Genomic DNA, 21,745 nt, shown 5'->3' with positions numbered 1-21,745 from the left:
ATATCCCCACTCTCCCTGGTGAGTACCGCGGAGGGCCCCCCCCGCCCCCGCCAGCCCCTCCGCCGCCCGCCGGGGGGAGCCGCGCCGCGCCGGGGGTCGGGGGGCGGGTGGTGGCCCCGGAGGAGGGAACAATGCCGGGAGATGGCCGTGGCGGGGGCCCCGGGCGCGGCGGCCCTGCCCGGGATGCGGTGCCCGGCGGCGGAGGCTCCGGTAGCGGCCCCGGCGCCGCCCGGCCCGGACAAAGGGAGCGCCGCGGGGCCGGGGGGGGGGGACCCGGGGGGAGATGGGGGCTGCGTGGCCGTGGGGAGCCGCGCGGGGCCCGGCGAGGGCGGGTGGAAAGTTTGGCGGGGGCCGTTCGGCGCCGGTTGTTTCGTTTGGCGAAATAATCCCTTCGGGGAAGGGATGCGCCGGCACGGGGAGGGCGGCGGGCAGGCGGCCAAAGCGCCATCCCCGCCGCCCCCGTTCCCGGGGGGAGAAGCGGCACCCCCCCGCCGCCCACGCCGCCGCTCCGGGGGGCGAAGTTGCCGGGGACGCCGGGGGGCCGGTGGTCTCCCGAAAGCGGGGAGGGGGGCGGGGGGGGGGGGCGGTGAAAGCGGCTCGGCGGCGCCGTGCCCGGTGCGAGCGGCTCCGGGTGTGGATGGGCGCAGGCGGAGAAGCGCGGATTTATTGCGGAGCCAACGCCAAACGAACGATTTCGATGGCAGATGGGGCGGGGGGGAAGGGGCGAGGGCCCCCCGAGCCCTGCCCGGCCCCGGCGCGGGCGGACCGGCCGCCGCCGTCCCGCTGCCCGCCCGCATCCGTCCCCCGGTCCGGCGCGGCAGCCGGGGCTCACCCTCCGCCATAAATAAGCGTGTCGAGGTAAAAATAATTACCTCTGCTTGCTGCTTTTAATTAAAGTCTCGGAGGGAAAGTGCTGGATTATGGTAATGAGCAGACATACGTTCCCTCTTGTCGAGCGGAGCGGGAGGTGAGCTGACATGCAATCAGCGACAATGACAAGCCACTTGAAACCCATTCGCTCTGCTCCTCTGTCACAGCCCGCACGGCGGCCCGGCTCCTCTCTCGCGGGGGCCCCGGAGCGCGGGGAGGGGGGGACGGGACACCCACCGCCAGCCCCGCTCCCCGCCTGCGGCCGAGGCCCGCCGCCCGCCGCCCCTTTTTGTCCGGTTCCTGCCGGTGACCGGCTCCGGCCGGTGGTTCCCCCCCCCCCTCCGCGGTCGCTGCCCGGAGCCGGCTCCCGCCGCGCTCGCCGATAAGTAAATCATCGCGACAGCTTCCCCGCACCTCGCCGCCCGCTCGCGGAGCTCCTCGCCGCCTTTATTATTATTTTTTTTCCACACCGGTGAAAGTGCTCGTCTGCCCTTTATTTTTATTTATTTATTTTTTATTTTTTAGCAGTCATAAATTCTTTTAACGTTTATTTTTCGTTGTTGGTTTTCGCCGGCGGGTCGCGGCCGCATCCCCGCGCCGCGCGGTAACGGCTGCGCGGTGCCCCCTCTCTCCGCCCGCAGGCATGGAGGACGCCGGCGTCCAGAGGGGCATATGGGACGGGGACGCCAAGACGGTCCAGCAGTGCTTGACCGACATTTTCACCAGCGTTTACACCACCTGCGACATTCCGGAGAATGCCATTTTCGGCCCCTGCGTCCTGAGCCACACGTCGCTGTACGACAGCATCGCCTTCATCGCCCTCAAATCCACCGACAAGCGCACCGTCCCCTACATCTTCCGGGTAAGAGCCGCTCGCCCCCGCTGCCGGGGAGCCGGCCTCGCCGCCGCTCGTCCCGACGGCCGCCGCCCGAGCGCATCCCCGCCGGGCCGGGAGGGAACCCCCGCCGCTACCGCCGGCTGCCTGGCCCCCTCCCCTCCCCTCCCTCCCGTCGGTCGGTCGGTGCGCGTTAATTAAAGGGGGGTTGGCAGGTGGACACGTCGGCGGCCAACGGCTCGTCGGAGGGGCTGATGTGGCTGCGGCTGGTGCAGTCGGCGCGGGAGCGGGAGGAGCAGAACCTGGAGGCCTACATCAAGAGCGGGCAGCTCTTCTACCGCTCCCTGCGCCGCATCGCCAAGGACGAGGAGCTGCTGGTGTGGTACGGCAAGGAGCTCACCGAGCTGCTGCTGCTCAGCCCCGCCCGGGCCCCCGCCCGCAGCAACGGTGGGTGCCCCCCGCCCACGGCCCCGCGGGACCGGGGGGTGGCTGGGCGGGGGGGGACGGTGGTGGTGCTGGTGGTGGTGGGGAGGCGGCCGGCGGCGGGACCCCCACTTGCCCCCTCTTTCCGTAATCCCCCGCGGGAGCCCCGTCGCTGACGGTCTGCGTCTCCCGTCCCCGCTGGTGCCCCCCCCCAGGCTCGCCGCCTTTCGCCTGCCCGGAGTGCAGCCAGCGCTTCCAGTTCGAGCTGCCCTTCGCCGCCCACCTCCGGTTCCGCTGCCCCAAGAGGCTGCACGGCGCCGACACCGGCCCCGCCGTCGAGCCCGCCGGCGGCAAGGACGGCGCCGGTAAGGAGCAGGAGGCCGGCAAGTACGGCAAGCCCGGCGGGCCGCTCCACCACCCCTTCGCCGGGGCGGAGGGGGGCAGCCCCGCCGCCGCCGCCGCCAGCACTAAGCCCTCCACGGACTTCCACAACCTGGCGCGGGAGCTGGAAAACTCCCGCGGCGGCCACGGCGGGTCCCCGGGGCGGCCGGCGCCCCCCGACGGCGGCCCCGAGGCGGCGGCGGCGGCGGCGGCGGGGAAGGCCAAGCGGCGGTACCCCGAGGAGGAAGAGCGGGGGCCGGGGGGGGCGGCGCGGGGCCGCTTCCCCACGGAGCGGCCGGGGCTGCCGTCGGCGCCCAAGGAGGAGCCGGTGTGCGCCCCGCAGCAGCAGTACCGGGCGGCCGGTTCCTACTGCGGCTTGGAGGAGGGGGGCCGCCTCTTCGCGCCCCCCAGCCCGGAGACGGGGGAGGCCAAGCGCAGCGCCTTCGTGGAGGTGAAGAAGGCGGCCCGCGGCCCCGAGCCCGACGGCGGCCCCGAGGAGGGCCAGGAGCGCGCCTCCCCCGCCGCCCCGGGGGCGGGCGGCGCGGAGCCGGGGCTGTGCCCCCGCGGCGGCCCCGGGGGTCCGCTGTCCGCCCGCCTGGAGGGGGGCAGCCCGGCGCGGGGCAGCGCCTTCAGCAGCGTGCCGCAGCTCGGGGGCGGCGGCGGGGCGGAGGAGCGGAAAAGCGCCTTCTCGCAGCCCGCCCGCTCCTTCCCCCACGTCCCGCCGCTGGTGCTGGGCCAGAAGCTGGGCGGGCTGGGCGAGCCCTGCCCCGACGGCGCGGCCGCCGCCGCCGCCCCCCCTCCCGCCCGCCTGTACGCCGCCGAGGCGCTGGCCGTCAAGCTGCCGGGCGGCGGGGAGGCGGCGGGCGGCGGCGGCGGCGGGGGCGGCGGCGGCGGGGGGCTGCCCAAGCAGAGCCCCTTCCTCTACGCCACCGCCTTCTGGCCCAAGAGCTCGGCGGCGGCGGCGGTGGCGGCGGCGGCGGCGGGGCCGCTGCAGCTGCAGCTGCCGTCGGCGCTGACGCTGCTGCCGCCGTCCTTCACGTCGCTGTGCCTGCCGGCCCAGAACTGGTGCGCCAAGTGCAACGCCTCGTTCCGCATGACCTCGGACCTGGTCTACCACATGCGCTCCCACCACAAGAAGGAGTACGCGCTGGAGCCGCTGGTCAAGCGGCGCCGGGAGGAGAAGCTCAAGTGCCCCATCTGCAACGAGTCCTTCCGCGAGCGCCACCACCTCTCCCGCCACATGACCTCGCACAACTAGCGGGGACACCCCACGCCACCCCCCGACCCCCCGACGGCAGCGCCCGCCCGCCCGCCGCCTCCTTTTTTCCGTTCCTTTCGATGCACGCATTCTCACTTTCCGGGGAGGGGCGGGGAGGGCAGCTGGGGAGGAGAGGAGGAGGAGGAGAAGAAAAAAAGAAGGAAGAAAAAAAAAAAAAAAGAAGAATAAAAGCACCGGGAAAAAAAAAAAGAAAAAGAAAAAAAAAGGCAAATGACTTAAAAAATACATTTTTTAAAATGTCATATATTGCAACATATTGATGCATTTGTCATACGTTTCTACTTAAATTATTAAGCACTTATGGTTTAGATGTAATAATAATTCTATGTCAGGGTAAATTTTTATTTTAGATATAAAGCTACCGGCGGGGAGGGGCGCGGCGGGGGCGGCGGGCCGGGGTCCTGCATGCACCGGGCGCCTCCCGCCCGCCCGGCCCCGCCGCCCGCGTCCCTTTTACTACAGAGTGTCACTTGGTGCCCGTGAAATGGAGTCTCGATAGTTCCGTGTTACCTTTCCTTTTCGGTTGGTTTGGGGTTGGTTTTGGTTTTTTTTTTGGTTTGTTTTGTTTCTTTTTTTTTTCCTCCCCCCTCTCGAAAAGATTTATTAAACTTTATAGTTTATCTGGGTATGTTGGATGCTTTGACAATAAATGACTTTATTTTGTTCAAAGCACCGTCATGTTAATCGTTGCCGGGGGTGGGCGGTGGGCAGCGGGGCGGGAAGGGGAGACCCGGCCGCGTCTCCCCGCTGCTCTCCTTCCCGTGTCTCCTCCCTCCCTTCGGCCTCTCTCACATCCATCCCTCCTTCATCGCCCCGCATTTTATTCCCCCTTTATTTCTCTCTCTCCTTTTCATCCTGTCCTTCCCTTCCTTTCGTCTTCCTTTTGTGTTTTTCGTTTTGTTTCATTGCTTTCTTTTTGCCATGTATTTCTTTTTCTTTTTTTTCTTTTTTTCTTTCCCTCTCTTCCTCTCTTTCTCCGTTCTTCTATTTGTCCTTTCTTCTATTTGTCCTTTCCCTTCTCCTTTTCCCTTCTCTTTTTCCCTTCTCTTTTTCCCTTCTCCCTTTCCCTTCTCCCTTTCCCTTCTCCCTTTCCCTTCTCCCTTTCCCTTCTCCTTTTTCCTTCTCCTTTTTCCTTTTTTCCTTTTTTCCTTTTCTTTCTTCCTTCCTTCTTTTCTTCCTTCTCTTTTTCTTCCTTCTCTTTTTCTTCCTTCTCTTTTTCTTCCTTCTCTTTTTCTTCCTTCTCCTTTTCTTCCTTCTCCTTTTCTTCCTTCTCCTTTTCTTCCTTCTCCTTTTCTTCATTCTCCTTTTCTTCCTTCTCCTTTTCTTCCTCTTCCATTTTTTTTTCCTTCCCAGCCCCTCTCAGGCCTCAGGCCCCCTGGCACACCCCTACCTTTGCTCCACACCGCCCACCTACCCACCTCACCCCTGCCAGGAGCCCTTATTCCTCCCCCCCCCCCCCCCTTACCGGGGCCCTGGTGGGGCAGCCAGACCCTGGCTTGCAGACTTGGGGGGGAGCCCCGACCCCCACTGGCTGAGGGTAGAGCCCCCGGGGGCTGCACAGGGCCTGGGGGGACAGGGCCCAGAGGAGCGCCCAGCCTGGGGTGTCGTGGGGCGGGGAGCGCTTGGGGGTGCTGCGGGTGGGTCCCCTCTCCCCCAGTGCATTATTGGGGTGATGAGACCGCAAGCGGGGATGCACAGGAGAGCTCAGGAACGGGGGATCCTCCCTGGGCATGGGGGGACAGCCTGGTCCTACGGGCACTGCCTGCAGCGGGTGCATTTTGTGTCAGACCCGCGTGTCTTTGGGCGCAAGGGAGAGCACGAGCCGACGCAGCAGCTCCGTGATGTGTTGGGAACCCACTTCCATGCAAGGGCCAGGTGTTGCAGGGATGAGGCCACATGTGGGTCAGGAAAATACCCCCCCTGGCAGGGGGTGTGCAGGGCAGGAGCCCCGGCTGGAGCTGGGCAGCACCATGGCTTTGGGCACGCTGGGCTCTGGGTACCACCAGCATCGGCTGCTGCGGACGGTGGCGTTTGCCAGGAGGCACCCGGACCTGCTGCGAAGGTTTTGCAGCGCCGAGGGAAGGTGGCCGGAGCTTCGGAGAGGACGCACTTAAAAACTCTGTGCACTTTGAGCCTTCTCATCTCTCCCCGAGAGGAGCTGCGGGTAACCCCCACCACTGGTCCATCAGAAGAGCGCAGGTGGGTCCCCGATACGAAACTGGCGTCACAGTCTGGCGGTTTACCCCCATCCAGTACATTTTCCGTTCTGATTACTCCCCCCACATCCATAGGCCGCGCGAGCATCATTCCCCCCGGCTTCCCCCGGGGCCGTTCGCTCCCTCACCCCACTTGCCCTTGAACACCAAAACTTCCCTGGCCCCGGGACTGCGGGAATCCCCCCGCACCCCCCGAGGCGCTAAAGCAATGCCCCCCGACTGCCATTCACGGCGCTGGGGAACACGCGTGGCTCCACCTGTCTGCAATTAATTGCGGGGGCGAGGTCCTAATTACTCCCCGGGCGTTTCGCTGCGGGGCGGTGCCATCCCGGCGGGGTCCCGTTGCGGGTGGGGAGGGGATGCGCGGGGGTTCCCCGCCTGTCCGCGGTACCGGGCGCGTTGCCCGTGGGTGGGCGGGCGGTCCCCCCGCGGTGGGGGGGGGGGGCTGCCGGGGGCGGCGCGGGCGGGCGGGTACCGCCATCTAGCGGGGCGCCCGTCGGGGATGCTCGGCGGCATCGCGGGGCTTCTGCGCCAGCCCCGGCACCGCTTTCGGGGCTCGGCGCTTCATTGCCGCCCGGGGAGGGTTGGGGAGGAGGTACAGGTGATGGCCCCCCCCCGCGGCTTTGTGCTCTCACTTTGGTTTTTGGGTCCTGGTGCTGCTGGGGGGCTGCTGCTTCACCTCCTCTGTCCTCCCCATGGCCTTGCCCACGGGTGGGCATTGCCCGAGCCGGCTCACAGCTGCGGGGTCTCGGGCACCGCAGTGCATACAGCTTCTCTCAAATTAAGTCTAAATACTTTATGGTTTCTCACAGCCAAGTGGTTCTGTGTCCTTATGCAGTGGCCCAGGGCCCTCTCCTTCCCCGGCAGCCCCCCGCTTTTCCTCCCTTCCATTCCTTCCCCGGCAGCCCCCCGCTTTTCCTCCCTTCCATTCTTTCCCCGGCAGCGGGCACAGGGCTGAGCCCCAGGGTTTTACTTGTGGGGTCTGTTTGGGGAAGGGGCTGCGCAGGCAACCCCTCAAAAATAATGCCCTACAACCTGCGTATGGGGCAGCCGGCACCCTGCGCCGTTACTGGTATATAAAGCTCCCCCTCTTCCTCTGCCTAAGCACTGAAAATGTACAGGACTTGTGGGCAGGCAATTTAATCTGTAAAACTTTATTTTGGCAAAATCCAATATCAGGATCAGAAGGAATAATTAAAACCCCAAACCTGAATGATGTTGTCTGCCCAAGCAGGGGATGATGTAGCACGGGCAGGCAGCATGCTTGGTCCTGTACAGTTGTACATTGTAGGAAAGAGGGTGAAGAGCATTTTCCTCCGGCCGTAGGGACTGAGGGCTCGGCCACGGCAGGTCCTTCACTCCCCAGAGCTGCACTGGCTTTCTTTGGGGGCAGAGTTAGCACCACCACCCAAATACTGCTGTTTTGTCAATTAACGATAGCGCCGTGTGTGAAATAAGGAGGAAGGGAATCTCCCCCCCCCCCCCCCCCCTTTTTTTTTTTAATGTCTTTCCGCGTTGTTGGGCTGACGCTGTGCCGCATCTCTGCGCGGCAGCGAGCGTGAGCAGCCACCGCAGCCTGCGGCGGGGCAGAGGCCGGCCGGGCTGTGGCACCAGCCGGACCTCCCCCAGCACGCGCGGGACCCTCTCCCAGCATCTCAGCCCAGAAGAGGCAGCGCCGAGGCACGACTTGGGTGTTTCCTCGGGAGAGAGCTGCCCCTGCGAGCCGGCACCGGAGCGCGCAGCTGCATCTGCCTCCCAAACCCACCCTGCGAGCCGCATCTTCGGCGTGCTTGGGCGTGAGGAAGGGCAGCCTTCCGCCCCTTGACCACCCCCTGCAGTGCTCAAGGTAAGGCTGCGCCGCCTGTGGCCGGGCCACGCTGCAAATAATAATAATAATAATAATAATAATAATAATAATAATAATAATAATAATAATAATAATAATAATAATAATAATTCTAAGAAATGGCAGTATCAATGCTGTTGCCGGGGGGGGTGGGCAGGCGTGCACCCGCAGTAGTTACTATTTGAAAACAGATCTGTATTGCATTTATTCTAATATGTGTCGGTGGTACGCATGGGCAAACTGTGGTTTGGGTTTTTTTTTTGTTTGCTTTTATCACGACAAGCTGTAGTCAGGCGGCCACGGGCAGCAGACCCGCGGCTCGCGTGTGCCCAGGCTGAATCCCTGCCCGGGGGCCTGATCCTGCCCCCACCGCAGCCCGTGGGAGCTGTGCCTCCGGCTCCATGCGGCAGCGGGTTCGGCTGTGGGTTAGCACCCACGGGCGGCTGAACTCCCATCTGCATTGGCGCGGGCTCAGCAGAGCTGCTTGCACACAGATTCTTGTTCTCGGTCTGGACAGAGGCGTCTGAGCCAGGTTTTTGTGGGGGTCAGCCCCCTCCCACCTCCCCAGAGCATCCTGGCAGCGAGCGCTCGGAGAGGCGCCTGCCTGCCCCATCGCAGCCTGCAGAGGTTGCCCAAAAATTCTCTCTGCTGGTTTCTCTGCTAAGCACGAAGACGCGAAGCAGCGTGCTGGAGGGATGAGTGTCCGCTGCCCGGGCGGTGACACCATTCGCTGCGGTCGCTCCTGAGTAGGCCGAGCTCCTCTTTGGGAGGTGTGTGTCGCTAATTAACCTGTCACTGGGCAGGCTGCTAACATTGAAAAAACAGCTATTAAGATTTAATTGTAATAATCCGCTCTTAAAAATGGGCTATTTGGCTGCGGATGTCTGAGAAAAGACTGAAATAGTTTACTTGCTTCGAAAATAATACGAGCTCTACTTCGGAGCCAAAACCAGACCCTGCTGCTAAGGTCTTATTTGGAGGGGGAAAAGATCTTACCCAGTACAGAAGGTATTGATGGTGCATTTGAAAGAAATACACACATGGGGTAAGTTTCTGTCAAATATGGTGCTGTTCTGCAAAACGCTAGAAAACACCTGTCCTGCTTTGTGGGTTTTTTTGAAGAGAGGTTCTTTGTCACTGGTGAATAATGCTTTTATTTCCTTACGTGTTTTCCTTTGCAGCAGCCGGACATCGTGCCCATCAAGGCTTACACCTTAGCGGGTCGCTTCCCCTGCCCTGTCCCCCAGGTAGGAAGAGGGCCGAGCCGTCCGGGAGCGCGGCACTGCCCGTCTCCACTCCTGCGCCTCGGCACAGCCCTTGTCTGCGGCGATGGCTTTGGAGCTTTGCTTCCCCCGGGGACGTGCTGCAGCCCCCGGCACGGAGGTCCCGAGAGTCCTTGCCGTGCGGAAGAGTTCCCGGTTGTGTATGGACGCGCACTGACGTGCCAACACACCCGTGCTCCCGGAGCACTTCCCCCTTGGGTACCACCTGCCCATCAGAAATCCCTCTGCGTTGCTTTGGGGGGGCTTGTGGGTTTGCCTTCTTTTGAGGGGGTGTCCGCTGGTGCCAGAGGTGACTGCGCGTGCCTGGGGATGCACCAGCGCGTCCTGGGTTGAGGGTAAGAGTGGGCAAGTGCGGCCGAGTTGCTCGAGGCGGTGCACGAGGGCTGTGGCGCACTCGGACCAGCCCATGCCCACCGCCTGCTGCGTTCAGTGTAACGTCCATCTTCAGCCACACCGTTTACACTGTGTTTTGTCTGAGCAGACCAAGCGGACCCATTAGGGCAGCTCCGTTTGTCCTTGTCCCGCAGGCCTGCTGCCAGCAGAAACGCAGCGGGTGGGGGGACGTGCTGCGGGGGAAGCCGTGCTCAGGCTCCTCTCAAACGAAGCGCCTTGAGCTCTGGGCTCAGCGTCGCCCGTTCCTGCAGCCGCGGCCTCTCGGGAGAAGCAGCAGCACACCGGGCTGGTGTTCCCCGGGGGTGACGTGGCTTCAGAGCGACCCTTGTGGCTTTTGTGCCCTTAGGGAAGGGGTGCGTGTCACTCGGCAGCACCTGGGTTCCCCACAGCACCTGGGCGATCATCTTAATGAAATTAAGCTGGTTTAAAGCATGTAATAACACATTCCTCTCTCAGTCGTGCTCCAGGGGCCCGGGCCCGCAGCTTCTCCAGCAGCAGGGACACCTCCCGCAGGGACGCCTGGGGCTGTCCTGGGGCGCAGCGCGACCTGGGGCGCTGCCACCCCCCTCCTGCTGCAGGTGAGTCTCCTTCAGGCCCCAAACCCTCACTGCAAAGGCTTTTTCGTCAGGTCCTGGGGCGGCGCGGGGTGCGTTTCCCCAGGGAGCTGCCGGCCCCGTGGCACCGCACAGGCGCAGGGACACGGTGTGGCTCCCCAGTCCCCGGGCAGGTTGCATCCGGCCCGCTATTTCTCCGCTAATACAGCGAAATAAACCCCCGTGCGAGCGAAGAAGCAAGCGGTATGGGAGGCCCGGCGCGCTTTCCCCGCGAGGCCGTCCCGTAGGGCGCTGGGGTGGCCTGGCACGGCTTGGCTCGGGGCCGTCATACCCATACACGTACATCCCCCGGGGACCGGCGCTGCTTCCTATAAACACAGGGCTGGCGCAGCGCGCGGCGGCTCGGGCACGGCCAGGGGTACGGCTTCACGCACGAGCTCGCTGAGCAGAGCTGCGCTGGCTTGTGTTACGTCTTGTCACATTTTGCCGTGCGTATTGTTCAAGGGGCAGTTAGAACAGTGCCGGGCTGGCGTCTGGCGGGGGGGGAGGGGGGTGTCGCGTTCCTGCCGGGGCTGAGCACGGCCCCGAGTTACACAGCAGATCAAGCAGAGGCTCAGAAGAGCCCTTCTCCTCTTCAAGCAGGAAATTGTATGCTTGAAACCCCATTTATCCTCCCCGTTTGCTCAAAGTTTTCTCTGTAACCAAGTGTTGAATAATTTAGGTAACATAACATCAGCATTAGGCTTCGGAAGCTGCCGGGGTGTGTGTAGGGGCTGCTACTGCCAAAGGCAATTATACTGGATTATTCCAGGACAGTGACTATTATATCTGCTTATTTATTTACATTTAAGCATCATCTTTTATCTTTTTTTTTATTTTTTTTTTAGTAAGTTACGCTACATAGGTACGTGGACTATCTGAAATTAAACTTAATGCCTTGTGTTAATGAATAGATTCAAATGAAAACAACCCAAGACGATGTAGTTCACGCCCAAAGGACAGTTGGGGAGTTTTCTTTCTTGGGGTTTCATCGTGAAGATTAAAATGTGCCATAAGGACAATACCTTGCCCAATATACGTGGCCAGTGCGGCTGGCTGGGCTACGGTCCTGATGGGGGCACGGGAGTCCCCCGAGGAGGGCGATGGCATCCTGCAGACGGGCAGGACCCCCCATGTCAGGCAAGACGCCGCCTCTCAGGCAGGGTACCCGTGTCCTACCCCCCAGCAGGGAAAAGGGGACACCCGACAGGGTTTGGCTGTCGCGGTGCCCTCCGGAACGGGCTGTGATCGTGCAGCGCGGTGGGGCTGCTGCTGCCACCAGGTCTAGAGGACCAGCTTGGGCAAGCCCACCCAGCAAGTGTCACCTTCTTGGTAGCCTTTCCCATGGCCCCACCCCACGGGAATTTGAGTTTTTGGGGATTTCTTCATTGCGGGGGGGAGAGGGGGAGGAATTGGTCCAGAAGCGTGTGTGAGCAGAGCGTGCCTGGCAGCCCGGGCAGCGCCAGAAAAGCTGGTGGAAACTACGGAGATGGATACTAAGGTCAAAATTTGGGAGGCTGGGCTTGCTGGTGAGCCCCTGGGCATGGCAGCTTTGGTGGGCATCTCCCTCGGGGACTTGCATGCGCCTCCTTCCCGCTCCTGGGCTGCTGCTGCGCCCAGTCACCCCCATGGTGAAGACTTTAAACATTTTTACATTCCCCTTAACTTACAGTGGCAGAAATGGCTTACACCATTTCTCAACCTGGATGGAGAGCAGAGATTTCCCAAGGGCAGATCTTTTGGCAGCTGCAGCCTTTAACGATGCGAAAGGGGAAATCCTCCTCAAGAGAGGTGGCTGTGCTGATATATAAGGTCCCGCTCAAACATCATGGGAGAAGTTCGTAACCCCTTTAGGTCCTTGTCTTGCTCATGGATCTGGATTCAGAGTCAGCGTGTGCGTGTAATTAAATAAAGAAGATGAGGTGGGTAAGTGGAAGCCATAGATTTTGCCAGGCCAACCACTACAGCTGCAAGAAGTAAACAAGATTTTGAGTGCCCTGACCCTCCTTCAGGTACGTGTATCTATATATAGGGCTGTCTATATATATACATTTATATATAAACACGTGTGTGCATATATATATATATGTGCTGACAAATACTTTGCAATTGCAGCAATGTTGTTGTGAGATCATTTCTTTTCACGCCAGCCCGTGCCAGGTGTCACTCAGGCTGGATCAGGCCCCTTAAGTGCATGTGTGTCCTGTCCCCCCCCCCCCCTGCGCCCCTGACCTTCAGCTTCCTCGGAAGGCGAAGGTCACCCTCCGGCGTGCCACCCGCTCGGCCTCCTTCCTGCCGAACCCGATCCCCGGGCGCCCAGCCCGGCCACAGCCGACCCCGGGGACGGCTGTAGGGTGTTTTCTGCATAGGGTTTAGGGGGAAAACACAGATTTGTAAGAGCAGTAAGGGCATATACGCGCGGAGTTTGGGCTGTGTGCCGTGCGGGGTGAGTTTGGCCAACGTTGGCTTTTGGAGAGGCGAGGTGTTCCCGGTGCTGTGGGGAGATGTGCGGGGAGCCTCCAGCAGCCCCCCAAGAGGAAAGAAGCAGCACGGGCTGGGTGCTGTGGCGGGGTGATGGATGGGCTGTCGCTGCAGGGTCTGCTCCCGCGCTGCGGTGCTGTGTGGCAGTTGTCTTTGTGATTGGGAAGAAATATGGCCCTCGGCGCTGACGGGGCAGCGGACACGCGTCGGGGTTACCACGCAGGCAGCGGGAGGCCGCGGAGCTGCCACCCCCCTGCCCGGGAGTGGCGGGGGGATACCGTGCGCGGACACGGGCCAACACTCCCCCGCACGCCGGGAGCGGCCGTCGGGGGGTCGCGGCGGTGGTGGTCCCCCGCTGACCCCCAAGCGCTGCTCTGTGGGTCCCAGCGCGGCGTGATCGCCCCATGCAGGACGGAAGGCGGCTTTCCCTCTCCGGGTGCTGCCTGCGGCCCCAAATCCGCCCCCGCGACCCTTTCCCGGGGCCGGGGCCGGGATGGCTCTGCAGCTGCCGGCTGTCCCCCCCCTTCCCTGCGCGGGCCCGGCCTGGGGGGCTGCAACCCAATCCCTTCCCCTTCCCGGGGGCTCCGCCGAGCCCCCCTGCCCGGCCGGGGCCGAAGCCGCTGACAAGGGCTTTCTCGGCGGTAACCCGAGGCGCAGCCCCCTCGACGGGGCGGACAAGTTAATTCCCCAGATTTATGTGCCCCCCCCCTTCCCGAGCCCCAGCATCTGCTGCGGGGGGCGGCGGGCGCTGCCGGGACCGGCCACAGGTGCGGGGCCGCCGCCCGCTTATAAATACCCCGGTGGCGGCGGTGGCGGGGAGGGGCGTCCCGGTCCCCCCCCCCCCCCCCCCCGTTCCCCACCCCCCCACCCCCCCCCGGCGGGGCTCGGCGGCGGCGGAGCGGGATGCAGCGCGGCGCTCTCCCTCCCTTCCTCCTCCTCCTCCTCCTCCTCCTCCTCCTCCTCCTCCTCCTCCTCGTTCCCCTCCCTCCGGCAGCATGAGCCCGTCCTTCCTCCTCCTCCTCCTCCTCCTCGCCCTGCCTGCCCGCGCCCGGAGGGAGCAGGTGCCCGGCGGGGCGCAGCCGGGCCGCAACGCCCCCGCGCCTTCCTCCTCCTCTTCCTCGCCTTCCTCCTTCTCCTCCTCCTCCTCGGCGGCGGCGGGGCCGAGCCGCTTCCCGCGGAGCCGCCCGGGGCGGCGGCGGGGCCGCCTGTACTGCCGGGTGGGCATCGGCTTCCACCTCCAGCTGCACCCCGACGGCCGGGTGGACGGCGCCCACGATGCAAACCCCCTCAGTGAGTGTCCGGGGGGAGGGGGGAGAGGTCCTCCGGGGGGCTTGGGGGGTGTCTGGCCCTGCCCCGGCGCGGGGGGCAGCGGGGGTCTCCCCCCGGGGCTGCGGCATCCCCATCGCTGGGGGTGTCTCCGCTGGGGTGACGCAGCCCCTCGCTCCCCGCCGCCTTCGCTTGGGGTGAGCCGCAGCCCAGGCGGTCTCCAGAAAGGTGAATTTGGGGTGCTGGCTGTCCCGGGGGGGCTGGGGGTGCTGCGGCCTGGGGGGTCGGGTAGGACGCTGCCCCACGGAGCGGAGCGAGCTCTGCCCTGTTGATTTGGGGAAGTGCCGCCCCACGGGGTTTGCCCACCTCGAGGAAGCGAGTGTGTGGGGATTGATGCGGAGGTGCGAGGTTTGTGCTCCCGCCGCAACACCTCGCCGGGGTACCGGGGGGGGGACGATGCTCCACCGGGCTCTCCACGCGCCCCTTCTCTCTCTTTTCCCCGTGTAACTTTTCCATCCTTCCCTCTGCATTCTCATTCTTCCAGCGCAGCGATAGGATATATTCGGTTTAAAAATAGGACTGAGGCTGACGTTCCCCTGGGGGAAAGCTGTGCTAACTCATGGCTTATCCTTCGGGCCGGAGTCGCCGTGATATCCTGTTAGAGGGAATGAAATGGCAGGCGGGGATGAAAAATCACTTAGAGAGCCTGAGGGCTCGGGCCTGAGGTGACCCTGGCAGCGCACGTGGTTCGAGCTGTCGGCCGCGAGCGCGGAGCGATGGCCACATCTGGCCTGGGCCCAATAATTTGGGCCCCGGTGCAGAGGAGGGAGCCCGCGGGCAGGGCTGCTGGGGGGCAGAAACTGGCTTGGGGCTTCGAGGGGCGCTGCGGGTGCATGGTCAGGGTGGGAAAAGGGGGCATCCACGCCGGGGCTGTTCTGGCAGATGTGAGTTTGGAGGGGCTGCCTGCGTGTGCCCCCCCACCCCGGACCCCGTCCCGCAGCGACATGGCAGAGGGGCTCTCCCCCCCGAGATGCGCGCAGCCTTTGATGCCACCGCTGTCTAACAGGGACTTAGGTTATGTGAAGTTCTTTCGTCTGAGATTTTATCCCTGGAGAGGCACCAGCTCTGCACTTCGGAGCCGGGTGGACCTGCTGGTAACGGGGGGTATGGTGGGGTGTTGTCCTGAGGAGTCGTGCCCCGTGGGGAAGAAGTCACATTTTGGCAGGAAAAGCCCAGCTTTGGCCCTTGGGAGACTGGGTACCCCAATAACCAGGAGTACGTCTCCCAGCTGGCACTCCCCGCAAAGGCCAGCAGGTTTTGGGGTGCCTTCCAGGACATGGAGCGTGGTGGCCAGGGTACCTGCCGTGTGGCACGTGGGGTGAGGAGGGGCATCCCACCAGCCCCCCGGAGTGCCCCCCGGGCCTTTGGTGCCGGGAGCCGGGTGCCTCCGGGAGCTGTGCTTCCTCCTTAAAATAAACATGGGAAGTGGTGATCTGATCCCCCCCGGCCTCGGGGGTTTAAGGGCGGCTTCATGTTTGCTCTTGGCACGTTAATCCACGTGGCCCTTCGCTGGGGCCGGGCAAGACGCACGCACGGGCTCCCCCTCCTCTGGGGCCACCGAGACCCCCCCCCGGGGCCACCCCAGGGCTGCAGCCGGGGGCAGCAATCCTTTTTGCCCATGGTGGGAAGGGCACGTAGGGGACGTGGTGCTCCCCCTGGTTGTGGGGACGGGACCCCTGCAGCCACCCTTCCTCTGCCCCGGGGGGGACACCGCGCTGGGTGGGGAAGCGACACGTGTCAGTGCTGTGGAACGATGCTGGAGGTCGAAGCTCTTCCGTAAGATGAGTTATAGGTCACGCACACCCCCGCCGGGGGCCGGAGCCCAATCCCGCTCTGAAGATACCTGTTTGAGGAGAAAGCGGCTTGTTTTCTCGCTCCTGGGCCTCACTGCCCGAGTCCTGCTGTGAAGAAGGGTTTGAGAAACCGTTATTGGTACTTCTAGCCCCAAACGGTGCGTGTGACACCTTTATTTCCAGTCCGGCGTGTACGGGGGGAGGGTGGGCACGGCTGACGGCGGTAGGCACGAGGGGCTTTTCCCGCCCTCAAGAGGGATTCCCCAGGGGTCAACGTGTTCTGTTGCAGCTGAGTCAGAAATTGTCCTTTAAAACGCAGCTTTTGGGAGGGGGAAAAAACCCAACCGACCCTGCAGTGCGGGGCGGGGGGACGGGGCAGGAGCGTTGCGTGGAGCCAGGCAGCCGCGGAGCGTGGAGAGCAATTGCAAACCTATGGGACTGATTTTCTTTTTTTTCTTTTTTTTTTTTTTTCTTTTTTTCTTCTTTGTCACAGCGATGTGAAAAGAACTGTGATTTATTTTGGGATTTCTGTCATCCTAGGTGTTTTGGAAATATTTGCTGTGTCTCAGGGGATTGTAGGAATACGAGGAGTTTTCAGCAACAAATTTTTAGCGATGTCAAAAAAAGGAAAACTCCATGCAAGTGTAAGTAAACCCCCCCAACCACCCCCTTGCTTATCAGTATGTGTTGTTTATTTAAGGCCTTGTGACACGTGCACGCGGCGGCGATGCTCCCGGGCAGGACCGCAGTGCGCCGAGCGCCTTGGGCTGCCGGGGGGGCTCCCGCTGGCTGCCATCGGCGCCGCGCAGACAGATAGGGGACAGGTGGAGCGAAAACCCCTGAAGCCCATATACTTACTTAATGCCTATAACCAAGAAAAGTGCTTTTTTATTTTTTTTTTTTTCCTTTTTGCAGTTGGGTATTTGCATCAAAAGGAGTTGTTCTTTGAGCATCGGCGGTTTATTTTTAGCGACTTCTGCAGCAGATCGTGCAGACGGTTTTAGCCAAATGTCTCCCGGGGAGCGAGCGGCACGCGTGGCGCCGGCAGCCCACCTTTGCCCCCCGCCCCACAGTGCAGGGGGCGCGGGGAAGGGGCTGCACACCCCACCCCCCTACCCCCAGTTTTGGCTGGGTTGGCCCATGGGGGGAGATGTCCCCCGGTGAGAGCGTGCGGCTGCGCAGGGTTTCGGGCAGGTGAGGTCCAGCAGGAGTGTTGCAGGTAGAGTGGAAAAACCCCAGTAAGTTGTTTCCGCAGGCTGTTTTGCGGAAGGTTGGGGTCTCCTGCAGGTCTAATTGTGCTTTTCCCAGGCTTTTTGGGTAGAACGAATCCCCTAAGTTAGTTTCGCTGCTTTTTTTTTTTTTTTTTTTTCAACTTCAAGATGCTGCTTCCAAGTTTTTTCCTGTGAGTTCTAGAGACCGTTCGAACGAATGAGCTGTGCTTACATGCAAGTCGTCGTGATTTTAAAGGTGTGTGTAAAGGCAACACCCAAAGAAGGACGTTTTTAAAGCAGGGTTTCGGACGACCTGTCGCCCAAGGTGGTTCCCGGGGAGCGTGTTGAGGGCTGATGGCCCAGAGGAGGGAAAAGCCAACTGCCCGCCCGGTGGCGTGAGCCAAACCTCGGGCTGGTGGAGGGGCTCTTACTGATGTGGCGGCGCTGCCCGAGCCCGCAGATTGCCTTCAAGTGAGATTTATGAACTCGCCTCTCTCTCTCTCTCTGTCTCCCGTGAGCATTACTGGAGTGTTGCTCCTGAAACCTAATGATGCTTAAAGGGTGAGCACACGGTGGCTTATTTTAGGAAGCAAAGTAGGAGTGGGGACGGCGTCTCGGGGAAAGGAGGGGACGGCTGCGCGGAGGCAAACGCGAGGGAGGGGGCCGGGGCAGGGAAGGGGCAGAGCAGGAGGAGAGCCGCGGGAAGGTAAAGGGAGGAGAGCAGAGAGGGGAGCGGGAGGAGCGCGATCCCCGGACCCTCCAGAGCCTCCCCTCCCTCGCGGCATACAATGGGCCCCTTATTCGAGCTGAAGCCTTGATTTATGCCCCGGCGCAGGCAGAAATTAAATCAAACCTCGTCGGTGTATGGTTAATTGTCGGCACACAAAGGGCAGCGCCGGAGAGGGACCTCAATTAGGCGGGTCAGAGCGGGGCGGGGGGTGAGGACACACGATGCCCCGCTCGGATGAAAGCCGCGAATTTGGAGAAACTCGACCCAAATGTCTAAAGATCGCCGGGCTAAGTAACGCCGCTAATGCAAACCCGGCATCTGTTGTTCTTTCCTGCCGTGGCGGGACGAAGTTATTTCATGGCCTAATGAGTTTTGAGCAGTACAAAGCGCGTCCTGCGCCCGTCAGTCAGGGCAGCGCTTTGATATGGGAGTCACGCCGGTGACTTTGTGCTGAACCGCAGATAAAAGCCATTCCTGCAGGGATTCGGGCTCCTTCGTAAACCGGCTCTCGGGGGCCGGCTTTATCCTGGCTCCGTGCTTTGCAGCAGCCCTCCTTCTTTTCCTTTCTGATGGCAACTTAATTAAATTACCGAGCGCTTCGTTTTTAGAGGCACCCGCCTCGCAAAATGACAGTAATCCCGGCAATTAACAGTTGCGTGCACAGATGGCTTTTTCCTCGTTGTTAAATCCTCATTCCCCCGTTTGTACGTTTTTTGCGTGGAACGGGCAGGAGGGGGTTTGGTGTCGGTCTCGGCGGGGGCCGGCACCAACCCCGGAGGAGAGATTTTCCCGCAGGGATCTCGGGTAATTCTCCTTTCTCGGGAGTTGTTCCGAGTCGACCGAACGCTGGGGCAAACCTCTCCGTTGAACTGCGTTTTGAGATCTGACTTGGGGATTGCTCTTCGTGATTGCCCCTGGGGATGCTGTAGAGCAGATGCGGCCGCGGGGGGAAGGGGGGGGGCAGCGCACCGTGGCTGTGCCGCCCGCCCCGTGCCGTGCCAAAAAGTGCCTTTTTTCCAGCTGAAACGACGTGGTTGCCGAGCCGAGAGGCTGGGACGTGGGGGAGCGCTGCCGGGGTGAGGGCGAAGCAGCAGCTGAAGTGCTCCCCGGGGTGGTTTGCCCTCTGGGGCCGCAGGTCCCTGCGGGAGCAGCCCATGGCATCTCTCCGTGTCCGGGGACCCCCCACGCTCCCCCACATCCCGCTTCGGAGGGGATGCTGCTCCGACTCTTGGGGAGCAGTTCCGAACCACCCAAACCACTTGAAGCAGGGGTTTTGCTGTGATGCTGCAGCCGGGCAGCCCTCTCGCTGCCACTGCCCTTTGCGGGGCGGCATTGCCCCAAAAACGCTGGGACACACTGGAGATGCCGATTCGGCTTAGCCATGAGCAGAGCGCACCCGTGGGTACGTGTGAGCAGGGGCACGAGCATCTCCTGTTCGCGGCAGCGCTTGCAAAGCCCGCCGGAGCCCCTGTTGGAACCAGATGCCGGAGGACCAACGCGCCTGTTGGGGCTTCGGAGGGCGACGAGGGGCCACCAAAGCCTTGTGAACGCTCGCGCATGGGCGATGCGGCATGGAGGGCGTACGCAAGGCAGGGAAGGTGAGAATGAGTCACTGAGGTGATGTTTCTCTCGAGGGAAGAGCAAAAGGAGACTTAATTCCAAGTGCAACGAGGGGGGAAAAAAAAATCGCGTAGCAGGCTGGGGGCGGTGTCGCCGCTACTGCGGGACTCGACTTCTCCGGTGGAGTCAGGAGTTTGTGAGCGACGCCAGTTCTGCCTTCCGGGCGGCGATGAAGCGCCGCTGGGGAGTTCTGTCTTCTTCTCCATTGCTGGGGGTTTTGGAGCCGGAGGGCTCAGCATCCCCTTCACGCCGGTGACTTTGCAGCGCCGCTTTGCGGTCGGGCGCCGGGTGCCGTGCCCACGGTCCGAGGAAAGCCCGGCAAAGGATGCCCGAGGGGCCGGCGGAGGCCGCGGCCGGGTGTCCCAGGGCTGTGGGCGCATAGCTGGGGCGTTATGGCTCTCTTCTTGCGTTTCTGCATGCTGCTTTTTTGTCCCTTCTTCCCCCTTAACAACAGCAATGAGCTGTTCGGGGCAGCGTTCAGGCTGCCCTCCCGGGAAATGGGAATTCCACCTTTCCCCCGGCCACCAGGGCGGCCACCCTGTTCATAGGAGGCGATGCTTTTGGGCTGCAAGTCATTTCTTCAGGTCACCAAGGGACCAAATGCCCCAAGTTCATTTGAGACGAAGAAGGAGGAGGGGAAAAAAAAAATTAAAAAAAAAAAAAATCCAATACAATCAAAACCATGTTCAGTGAAGCGATGAAAATCTGCATGCAAATTGCCTTTCCCGATTATTAAGTGATGATTCAGTGTGAGGGCGGGGAGGGAGATGGAGCGGGGGCTCAACCCCGGGGTCCTCGGTGGGGGTGCGGAGCCCCATCTCCCTCCGGTCCGCAGGAGCAGAGCTGGGGTGGGAGGGGAGGGCGCTGCTGGGGCAGAAGGATTTTTTTTTTTTTTGCCAAGAAAGTCCAAAATTGGGCAGCAAGCAGCTTTTGAAATCATCCGTGTTGGGGGTTTCCCAAATTGCCAGATGCCTGGTGGCGTCGGTGTGGGTTTCCCAGCCCCGCCGCGTTGATGCTCGCCCCTCTGGACCTGTTTTTGGGAGACTTAAAAACCCAGCAAGCATCGCGGGGACGGGGATGGGTAGAACCAGCCCTTGGCTAACTGTCAACCCTCCGTGTCTGTCCCCGCAGGCACGGTTCACGGCGGACTGCCAGTTTCGGGAGCGCTTCCAGGAGAACAGCTACAACACCTACGCCTCGGCCGTGCACCGCAGCCCCCGCTCGGGACGGCAGTGGTACGTGGCGCTCAACAAGCGGGGCAAAGCCAAGCGGGGCTGCAGCCCCCGCGCCCGCCCCCAGCACGTCTCCACGCACTTTCTGCCCCGCTTTCGGCAGCCCCAGCCCCCCGAGCTCGCCTTCACCGTCACCCTCCCCGAAAAGAAGCCGCCGCCGAAACCAAAGGTCGCCCCATCCCCGCCTCGGAAAAACCCCGGCCCCGTCAAGTACCGCTTGAAGTTCCGTTTCGGGTAGCGCGGCGCGGCGGGGATGCCGGCGCAGGAGGGACCGGGCGCCGGGGCAGATTTTGGGGTCACCCCGCAGGAAAGCGGCGTCCCCCCTCCCCGGACGGACGCGGGGAGGCTCCGGGTAGCCCCGTTGGGCTCAGGGTCTTCTTTTGGCCCCACGAAGCGGACGGCATCCTCGGAGGCGTGCGCTGGGACGACACAACTTGGGCTTTCCAAAGACTACTCCCGTGGTGAGCGGAGGAGGCTCGATGGACCTGGGGATAATTTTCTGTTGGCTGAAGACACAGAAAGGTACCTCTACGGTGAACATGTTTTCTTACCTTATTTTCACTAGTGACTCTTTTGACAATCATTTTCATACGAGACATATGTTGAGAGCCAACCTATTAAGTGGGTTTTTTTTTCTTTTTCTTTTTTTTTTTTTTTTTCCCATCTCCTTTTTGCTGCACTTTTTTCCTCTGACCGTACCTCAGGCACCGTATATCCAGGTCTGCCCCTTCCCCTTCTCCTACAAACCACCTCCTCCCTTCCACAAGACCAAACCCAACAAATTAATTCACCTTATCTGTGGTGCGAGGGGGGGCGTCTTAAAACCCTATGTTGGCAATAATAGATAAATATATATATTTTTTTGTTAAGGGTTGCAGGCTTGGGGAGGGGGGTCTTCTTTCAGCCCCACTCCTGGTGCTCTCTCCTGTTCTTCCCTGGACAGCTGGCGGAGCGAGTCTCCTCCTGTCCATCACAGCGTGGCTTCCATGGCCATGTTTGAAATACCTCTGCCCCGGCGCCGCGGCGTTCCTGCTGGCACGGGGAGGGCGCCCCGCTGAGACGCCCTCCCCAGGGGTCCCCCTCTGCACCCCTGCTGCCCCGGGGACGGGGACGCGCTCGGCCCCCCGGGTGCCCACCGGTTTCTCCCGATACTTTGCGCTGCTGATTTTATTATATATATATTTTTTTTTTCTTAATCATTCGCAATACACTGACAGAGGTGGGGGAAAGGGT

The 21,745-nt window shown here is 62.0% G+C and overlaps 2 protein-coding genes across 2 annotated transcripts; both read left to right on the top strand.

Moving 5' to 3' along the window:
• Positions 1-1,513: 1,513 nt before the first annotated feature.
• PRDM8 (PR/SET domain 8) lies at positions 1,514-3,922 on the top strand (the record flags this gene model as incomplete). Its single annotated transcript, XM_082482194.1, has 3 exons — positions 1,514-1,732; positions 1,921-2,152; positions 2,344-3,922. 3 exons carry the CDS (start codon positions 1,514-1,516, stop codon positions 3,765-3,767), a joined length of 1,875 nt encoding a protein of 624 aa, XP_082338320.1. The 3' UTR covers positions 3,768-3,922.
• A 9,673-nt stretch (positions 3,923-13,595) lies between these two features.
• Positions 13,596-20,750, top strand: FGF5 (fibroblast growth factor 5; the record flags this gene model as incomplete). The annotated part of the gene is made up of 3 exons (XM_082482086.1): positions 13,596-13,890; positions 16,260-16,363; positions 20,412-20,750. The coding sequence occupies 3 exons, from the start codon at positions 13,596-13,598 to the stop codon at positions 20,748-20,750; spliced, it is 738 nt and encodes a 245-aa protein (XP_082338212.1).
• Positions 20,751-21,745: the final 995 nt, after the last annotated feature.

This window comes from Vanellus vanellus, assembly GCF_965231255.1.
Source record: "Vanellus vanellus genome assembly, chromosome: 4".
Lineage (NCBI taxonomy): Eukaryota > Metazoa > Chordata > Aves > Charadriiformes > Charadriidae > Vanellus > Vanellus vanellus.
Note: the sequence above shows the minus strand (reverse complement) of the source record. Positions and strands in the feature narration are given on the sequence as shown.